At 39.9% G+C, this 9,484-nt stretch overlaps 1 protein-coding gene across 2 annotated transcripts; it reads right to left on the reverse strand.

Moving 5' to 3' along the window:
* Positions 1–558: 558 nt before the first annotated feature.
* Positions 559–6,288, reverse strand: gtf2h1 (general transcription factor IIH, polypeptide 1). Of its 2 annotated transcripts, none has more exons than XM_034587033.1 (15): positions 6,091–6,288; positions 5,535–5,703; positions 5,247–5,439; positions 4,623–4,788; positions 4,401–4,494; positions 4,024–4,173; positions 3,845–3,924; positions 3,601–3,734; positions 3,414–3,501; positions 3,236–3,324; positions 2,662–2,779; positions 2,364–2,454; positions 1,947–2,062; positions 1,488–1,580; positions 559–1,401 (listed from the first exon to the last, which is right to left on the reverse strand). In XM_034587033.1, the coding sequence occupies exons 2-15, from the start codon at positions 5,686–5,688 to the stop codon at positions 1,315–1,317; spliced, it is 1,653 nt and encodes a 550-aa protein (XP_034442924.1). In that variant the 5' UTR covers positions 5,689–5,703; positions 6,091–6,288; the 3' UTR covers positions 559–1,314. The 2 variants fall into 2 exon arrangements, with proteins under 2 accessions (XP_034442924.1, XP_034442922.1); XM_034587031.1 differs by having other exon boundaries at positions 6,096–6,287.
* Positions 6,289–9,484: the final 3,196 nt, after the last annotated feature.

Below are 9,484 nucleotides of genomic sequence, written 5' to 3' on the forward strand. Positions count from 1 at the left end.
ATTGCATATTTTAAAGATCATTATAAACTTAGTGATTCTGTGTGGTGAATACATTTCCCATCCATAAATGCAAAATGGCAAACAATACTTTTCACAGGATTTCTTTGTGAATTCAAAAAATATATGTAACTTACAGACCCTAAAATAGTTACAAAACTGTTCACATGTAATTATAAATATTTTAATGAGCATTAAGAAACTTTTCTTGTTTCCCCTCTTTTGTATTAAGTTAATCGTTTGGCATAATTTTCATTCCTTTCCTAATAAATATTTATTTATCCAGGTGACTTGTTTTTAACAACTTTAATTAGAAAATTTGTATATATACATATATGTATATATACACTTTGGCATTAACACAGCTTCCTGCCTTGTCTGTCACTTTTCTTTTATGTATAAATTTGTATATATGTATATATATATATATATATACAAATTTTCTAATTAAAGTTGTTAAAAAAAACATGAATTAGTAGCTTTCCCCAGTGGCTGCACTGGATGTGCAGACAAGTCTTAAAAAAACCAAAACCATTAAATTAATGTAAGAAGACAACAATACACAGCTCCATATGCTGTATTTTAAAATGTAGCATGGTATTAAAAACAATCCATCTTATAAAAACAGAGACAAATGACCAGAAACATGAATGAGTGGAGGTGCAGGGGATTGATGAAATATTGCAGTTTGATCAGACATGTGGACATAAACAAAAGCTTCACTTTAATTCACTTACATTTTGGTGTCCAGTGCAGACAGAAGGTGCAGACATTACAAACCAGTGACAGTGTGAGTTCACTTACACACATTAATGCACTCAAGTGTGAAACGTCTTTACAGTATTGCTATATTAACTTCCCCCTGTTTTTTGCTTCAGAATTTCTTCCACAAAGCGAGCCGGCGTTCAGAGGGGCTCCTCGTCATGTCCAAGCCCTCCTCTCTGTCTCTGTTGGCAGTCCTCCGCTTGCATCTCACACCTCAGCTTGTTGTCCTGAGAGCCTTTTTTAACCATTTCCATCTGCAGTTTGGTCATGTTACACCATTTAAAAAGTCCTGTTCAACCACCAGTCTCTCAAACACTGAGGAAACAAACTAAGGAGAAAGTAACTAATTACAGTTTTTTGTGACTGAGATGCAATTAGTCTGTTGAGCATCTGGGGATGTGGCAGCGTCCATCTACATCCCCATCATTAAATCCCAGTGGACTGTGTCCCATCAGACTGCGCTCTTCACAGCAGTCTGCGGGACCTTCACAGGTCATATGTCCGTACACTTTAATGACTTTCTTGTCCTCTTTGTTGACAAGCCGTCAGACCTCAGGTTTTCCTCATCATCCGACGGGTTTGCCAGGCGTGGAACTTGTTGTAGGCCGTCTGCAGCATCTCCTCCAAGTGCCCTGTGAGCTGAGGGAACATTTAAGAGATTTAATATCCGGGAAGTGCTACCTGGTGAAAACCACTGTGTAAACAGTAATACCTTAGAGACTCACATTTGTACTTAAGTACTGGCGCTGAATCTTCTCCTGAAAAGGTCGAAGCTTGGTCATCTGAAATCTCTCCAGGTTTGTCTTCATTTTTGTCACCTTTGTGAAAAGAACATAATGAGTTTAGTATCTACAACTATAATATACAAAAAAACTATAAATGTGATTATGCTAAAAGAAATGGTAAACAATGTTGTGAAACAATAAAACAAAAAGTCCAAAGGGCATGAATATCTATGATTGGCTTTGTGTTAAATTTACCCGCTGTTGCCTACAGTTATGCAAAAGTGTGGTTTATATTTTATAAAACCATGAAGGAATTTTAATGATTCATCTGTTTGCACTATTAGACAAATTATTAGAAGTGGCAATTTACTTTTTTGCTGCGTCAAGAAAGGTAATAAGGAACAACCTGGGTGACAATATCAATTCTACTTCCTTTGAATAGGGTTAAAAATGCATTACCTTCTCTTCCAAAAATGGAGTGTTTACAGGAAAACAGGACCAGAAGTGTCTTAATAGCTCTCCAGCAGCTACGTAGAGATGCTTCAACTCTCCTTGAACATCAGTGGGTATCATCTCTGAAAAAAAATGAGAGCAAGACCAAATATTCAGATAAAGCTCTCAGATGAGACAATGATATTTACAAGATTCAGGTGAATACAACATCAGATCAATGGTTCAGTGGAAACTTCACAAACTTTAGAGTAAATGAATGAAATGAGTGTCTTTTTTGCCATAAATAATTCCTACTTCCATGTTACGATAGATGTGTTGCTCAACAGCAGTTCAGCTGCCTCACACATGTCAGAAGTGCTACAGGCTCTCACGGTCACCAACTTTCCCAGTAAGTAATATTAATGTAATTCAATGATAACTTACGATTTATGGCTTGCTGTGTTCCTGCCTGCATGAGGACGCCACCTGGAGAAAGTGCAGTGATGGCTGAAGTCGCTGCTGTGCTGGACAACACCTGTGAGGAGTTTAACTGATGTGAAACATTGTGGTGGCATGTTCGTAACAGTTTACATATTCCTAACTTTACAGCAAAACCTGAAACTGTAGATTATTTCTTAAAATCACAAGAAAACAGCACAATCATAAATAAATGAACTTAAATCACATTTTCAGGTTTGATTTTCGTCTTTTATAAGATTGTCGAGACGGTGAATGATCTAACCTGAGTGAGGTTGGGTTTGTAATTGGCCATTTCATGGCGGATGTAGTTGACAGAGTTGATGATTTCCTGGCTAGTTGTATATTGTTGGGACTGAAGTGGCACTGGACCATGAGCGTACCTTATAAGGAGAAGGATAGAGAAAACATATCAAAACATGTCCAGAGGGGGAAAATGTGTCCGTTTTAGCAGCTTTAAACATGAATCTGCAAAACAGAAGCACATCCAATCCCCTCTACCCGAAACTTACAGTGGGGTCTGAGAGTCTGAGAACACTTTCCCATTCACTTGAACTACAGATAGTTAGCATAGAGAAACCATGACTGACCTTTAAATCCAATATCAAATCTATTATGAAACAATACAAATGTTGCACTCTTTCCAGAGGAAGTGAGACTTCCTAATAAGAAATTTCAAGACATCATCGACCGGATAAGGTTAGATTTTCACAGATTTATTAAGTATTAATTTCACATTCACAATTGTGTTATTAATCCCTGCCGTTTGGAGCAAACAACAGCTACCTTACCCAGTCAAGAACAAAGAAAATATAACAATACACGTGGACAAACTGTACCTGTCAGACTTCTTAAGGTTCAGCGGGACTGTTTTTGGTCTGTTCTCCCCTTGGAGATCATCATATTCTATCGCTTCTTGTAATTTAACCTAAAAAAGTTTGCAGACAGAAAAAAAGTCTGTTAAAGCAGAACTTATGAATTTTGAAAAATGTTTATGTAGCTACAGAACCCTCATACCTTCTTTACAGGAGGTTGAAAGAAGTCTGAATCCCTGGAGTTTCCATCCGTGCTGCTTGTCTCACTCGCTTGGTCTGTTGGTGTTTCCCTATACAAACACGACAGTTAGAAAAAAGAGGAACACAGGTTATTGTGAAGTTCTTTAAAAAGTAAAGTAGGAATCCAAGAGTCTGAAACTTGTCTTCACCCCTTTCGCGAGCCTGCTGCCAGCACCATGGCACTGTGGTGGTTGAAGCGCTTTATAATGGCAGAGTTGCTGCTCTCCTTCACCGTCCGGTTTGCATTGGAAGTTGAGGGTAGTGTTGTGCTAACTCCATAACCCTGTGCCACAGGAAAAAAGTCAAGTTTTTGAGTTTGACGGAGGAGGTAGAAGAAGAAAGTTAATGGCTAGTGAATAGCATAACGTGGCTGCCGCTGGCCAATTATCTCACCTCATCTAATGATTTATCCTCTAACGACAGGAGGTCGACCAGAGGATTCTTCACTCCTTGAGTCACCATCAACTTTAACCCTGCGAGAGACAGATTTAAAACGTTAATACATGAAAGCTGACTTTCACTTTGCAGTAATGAAACGACATGTACTGACACCAGTACAAAAATGCTCCTACCCATCTCATCCTGCTTGGCACACTCAGAGAAAATATCCTGTGTTCCTGTGTTGATGCGGTCTCTGTGAAAATAATGGGACTGGAAAAAGCTGGTCCAGAACTCCTTCTCCGTCAGGTTATGAGGCACATTCTCACTATACTTCTGTTTCACTGCAAGCACAATCCAAGTTGATAGAGACATTTAATCCCGTCTTTTATGATTCAGATCAGGATAAGCAGAAGCACAGTTAATATCAGTTACTTGATGGCTGACAGTGTGTGAATCTGTAAAATCAGTGTCATAGTTTGTAGTTGAAATTAATAGCTGACATGGAAGTAGACTTTTCTTGATCTATCATTACTGTATCTGACTCCAAAGTGGAGAAGTAACTGTTTACCTGCAGGGTATGTTCTGAAGATGGATTCAATAATGTCAGCAGTTAGATTATATCTCAAGCCATTGCAGCCATCTGTCTGAGGTCTTATGTCTGCCTGTAATACATGAAAAGGACATCTGTTCAAATTCAGTTATTAAAACTTAAATTCTCAAAGAATAAAGTTATGAAATTTAAGGTTAGGTTGTTTTCATTCTGTATGGTCTCACTCTGATGTGAACTCACCAGAAAGGCTCCAGATATACCGACTTCCTGTTTGTTGTTGAACAGTGCTGGGTCTGCGTTGTTTACGCCCCCTAACCTGTTGGCCCAGAATTCCTCCGCACTGATCACCTGGCTCACCACTAGATCTTTATATAACTGGAAAAGCACAGGATCCTCTTGAAGCATCCTGCAGGAAAAATAAAGCAATAACATTTGAGAGATGATTATTGCTCCTTTCATTCAAAAATAGGACAAGAAAATTTCTGATGATTTGCTTAAACCTCTTTAGTAAAGTTAACTTGAAGACTCTAATTGTTTTTTTTTTCTTCATATTAAGTTCAAAGAACGTTGTTAATTGCTTGTAATCCTTCCTTTCAGACAAGAAAATATGTAATCTATATCATGAAATTATATGAGGTTTTAGATAGTTTCTTGTCTTATATCATAAAATCAATATTGCATCCAAGATATGATAAGATTGTCCTTTATTAGTTCCACTACGGGGATATGTACCATGTTACACAGGCAACGTCTGTTAGTATCATTAAGTCAGATGGTTTTCATCTTTTTGTGCAATTTGTTAAAAAAAAAAAAATTCTGAATATTACCAGCCTAATCCCCTGAGGACAAACAACATTGTTTCACCTGTTTTTCTCCTCCAGCTCCTTGTTGGCTTTCTTCTTGAACTTGGGCAGCAGCTGCTGCAGCAGCTCCTTCGCAGCGTCTCTGTCTTTGATCGCACTGCTCTCATTAGAAAAGTGGAATGTGGTGCTCTCGCCGGTGTGAAGCACCAGCTGGAGCTGAACTTTGGCTTTACCATCCGGGCTGATCTTCTGGCCTGTGCAGAGAAGGAATGATAGCTTAAGAACACCACCACCAAACACACATCATTATCACAGCACTGGGTGTGAGCTGGTGGTGTCCAACACTCACAGCGGATATCTGCATACAGGTGGCTGACTGTGAAGCGGTCCTTGCCCTCCGGACCCCAGGCTATACGTTCAGCCATCAGATACAGTGTTCCATCCTGCTTCCTCTGGCGAACCTTCTTCAGTACCAGCAGCACTTCTTCTGACAGTGATGCCATCGTCCCAAATGACACCTGAGAGAACAAAAGATGTCTTATGTACTTAACACTGTGTCACAGATGAAAGAGCGAACAGGAGATTACAAAGAATAACGTTATTCCTTAAAGAAAATGTTTTTGAGGCTATGGCAAAACCACACAATCGTTTCTTGACAGGTGCAGAAACAACAATGAGGAATATTATAGTGATGCAAGAAGCACTTTGTCTAAGATAAAAGCACAAATTCAGCTAATAGCAAGTTCATGTGCTGTTTCCCACAAAGCCTCTATGCTGTGATAGATAATACAATATGACTGTAGGAGCCTGCTGTGGTTTCATCACATGAACTTAGCTAACCAGTTAGCCGCAGCTCACAGTGAAGAGGAGAAAATGCCTGAGGGAGAAGTGGCCAGAAAACTTACTTTACCTCCGAATAAACCAACACAGCAGCGAACAACCTCCGTCCGTCCTCAACACATAATCTTTAACCGATGTACACCAGAGTATAAAAATGACAGAGTGTCTTATCTCTGACCGAATCCTCACTACATGAACACTGGAAGCCAAGAGCCCAGCGCCGACATGACTGCCATGCTGAGCGCCACACTCTAAACGTTCCGGCGGGGTACAGCGGTGAGGACAATGGGTTCCGGTGAGAGCTGACATCAGATAGGCTGTTTGCGGCGCATTGCTGCCCCTCTCAGGCAGAGAATAGAATTCAAGATTCAGGATTCAAGAGTTTAATGTCAAATGCACAACAATTACATTAAGCAGTCTCTGGCAATGAAATGCTTGGGTCACAGGCTCTCTTATTGCAATGCTCCGAATATTTACAAGCAAAAACAATATTGAATAAAATAATATAAAATAGAATATCAAAAGTTTAAAATAGAAAATAAAATATATATATCTAAATATATATATATACACCTAAAGAAAAAAAAAGAAAAACAATGGTGCAATTATGTGCAATAGTGCAAATATGCTAAGGTGCTGGTTTGGAGGAGTTTAAAAGTCTTATGTCCTGGGGGATGAAACTGTCTCTGAGCCTGGTGGTGCGGGCCCGGATGCTGCGGTACCGTCTGCCAGACGGCAGCAGGCAAAACAGTTTATGGCTGGGGTGATAGGGGTCTTTGATGATCCGGTTGGTCTTCTTCCTACACCGCTGGTTGTAGAGGTCCTCCATGGATGGTAGCTCCGTCCTGGTGATGTGCTGTGCAGACTTCACCACCCTCTGTAAAGCCTTACGGTTCAGGGCGGTGCAGCTGCCATATCAGGCGGTGATGCAGCCAGTCAGGATGCTCTCTATGGTGCACCTGTAGAAATTGCAGAGAATCCTGGCATCCATGTTGAGCCTTCCTGCGGAGGAAGAAGAGCCGCTGTCTGGCCGTCTTCCTGATGGAGTCTGTGTGGTGGGTCCAGGTCAGGTCATCACTGATGTGGACCCCAAGGAACCTGAAGCTGCTGACTCGCTCCACCGTAGTCCCGTTGATGGAGAGGGGGGCGTGTTCTACTCCTTGTCTCTTCCTGTAGTCCACGATCAGCTCCTTCGTTTTGCTGACGTTGAGATGGAGGTTGTTGTCCTGGCACCAAGATGTCAGGGCTCCAACCTCCTCTCTGTAGGCCTTCTCATTGTCGCAGGTGATCAGGCCTATGACAGTCGTATCATCATGCGTGAACAGGGAGTACAGGAGAGGACTGAGCACTCAGCCCTGGGGGGCACCGGTGTTTAGAGTCAGGGTGGAGGATATGGTGCTGCCTATCCGCACCGCCTGTGGTCTGCCCGTCAGGAAGTTCAGAATCCAATCACGGAGGGCGATGTTGAACCCAAGGTCTCTGAGCTTGGTGACGAGCTTCAGGGGAACGATGGTGTTGAATGCTGAACTGTAGTCAATGAACAGCATTCTCACATATGTGTCCCTCTGGTCCAGGCGGGAGAGGGCAGTGTGAAGGGTGAGGGAGATGGCATCTGCAGTCGACCTATTTGGCCTGTAGGCAAACTGTTCGAAGTGATTTTACTTTTAGAAGTGTAATCCAAAGTGTATGAAAATGTATGATCCTTTCTCTGCTACTAACTCAAGATCATTTTTATGCCATGTCATGATTCTGCAGTGTATAACCCATTATTTTAAGGTAGAGTTCATCAAAAAATGAAAATTCACTCATTATGTACTCGCCACTCTGCCGATGGAGGGGTGGGTGAAGTGTCCGAGTCCACAAAACACTTTAAGAGTCTCAGGGGTAAACAGTGTGGCAGCCAAATCCAATACAATTAAAGTAAATGGTGACAACTTCTTCAAATGTAAAAAAAACAGCAGAACAAAAACATAAAATGCCTCTATACTGCTCCTGTGGTGCCATCCAAGTGTCGATAATCCCAGACATTCAAATTGTTCTGTTGTTTCTTTACGTTTTAGAAGAGGTCACCACTGTATTGTATTTGGATTGGATTGAACACTTAATGAGTGAATTTTTCTTTTTTGTGTGAACCATCCTTTTAAGAATTAAAAAAAAATCAAACCTCAATATATATGTAATGAAGTGTCTTTTTGTTTTACTAATTTATTTCATAATTAGACATTTTTATTTATTTATTATGACTATGGGTGAAAGTTTGGACGTTTTTTCCAATCATATAATACAGGACAGGCTATACAAGTGGGACTTTTATTACTTCTATCAAGGATTTGGTTATTTCACCCCTGTTCAATTGTTTGTTTGTGGGTTTGTGAATCCAGATCTGCATTAGACATTGTGAGATAGAGCGTTTTTCAACATTAAGAAATCAGGCACATTGAGGAAATTTAGGAGAATAATATTAACTATATGCGTGAGTGAAATTAACTTTGCGCTCGATTGAATTTAAGGTGACTGTTGGGCCTTGGCGGATGTTTATGAGTGCAATTCCAGTTTATCTTATGATCTCAACTCCTCCCAGTTTTATTATTTTCTTTGGTCCCTTTGCTATTTCACAGATGCCCAAAGTTAAATATCAAGTGAACTGAATATTTTCCTGCAGAAGATCCTGTCGGTCACTCATCGACACAACAGAAAATAATTCTTATTTACTCAATTACTGAAACAAATATTTTAGAGGTGGGAATTGATTAGAGGCCATTTAAATATGACTGACTGTATATATCTACATATCTAATAATCAAATATGTGTGAGTTACGCAGTAGGGTCCAAAACCCCGATACCACTTTCCTATTCAAGTGAATGGGAAGATGCTCTCAGACTTTATTATATATGATGGTGCACTGTCATAGAAAAACTAAATATATTTTTTCTTGATACCAGCAATGTGTCATTCAGCCACATCAAGTCAATTCATAAGAAATACACAAGATCTGAACAAATATAGAATGCATGATCATTAGTAGTTTTAATAGCACTGAAGGTTTTCATATTTGACAGAAGTGTATGTGACACATCAGATGTTGGAAGATCCTTTCACCAAAAACATAAAAACTGCAAAACATTATGCAGTATACAGTATATCTGAAGATATGTGTTGTATATCTTAAGGTATTGAAAGAAAGACCCTCTTAGACAGAAAACATCCCATGATGTTTGGAAAAAGTTAAAAGAGAACATGATACCAGCCTGTGCTATCGTCATGACGCCAGAGCGGCCTCACTGTAAATAAATGCAGGTACTCTAAAGGTTCAAAGACCAAGTGTCTACATACGTAGGAAACATTTGAATCATCCCAGGAAGACATTAAACATGAAGGTGTAACAGCTCGAAGTAAATCTCTTTTTGGATGAAAAACTTTTCTAGAGTTTTTCGAAATCAAGTTAAAAAATATTTGA

This window comes from Hippoglossus hippoglossus, chromosome 6, assembly GCF_009819705.1.
Source record: "Hippoglossus hippoglossus isolate fHipHip1 chromosome 6, fHipHip1.pri, whole genome shotgun sequence".
In the NCBI taxonomy this organism is placed as follows: domain Eukaryota; kingdom Metazoa; phylum Chordata; class Actinopteri; order Pleuronectiformes; family Pleuronectidae; genus Hippoglossus; species Hippoglossus hippoglossus.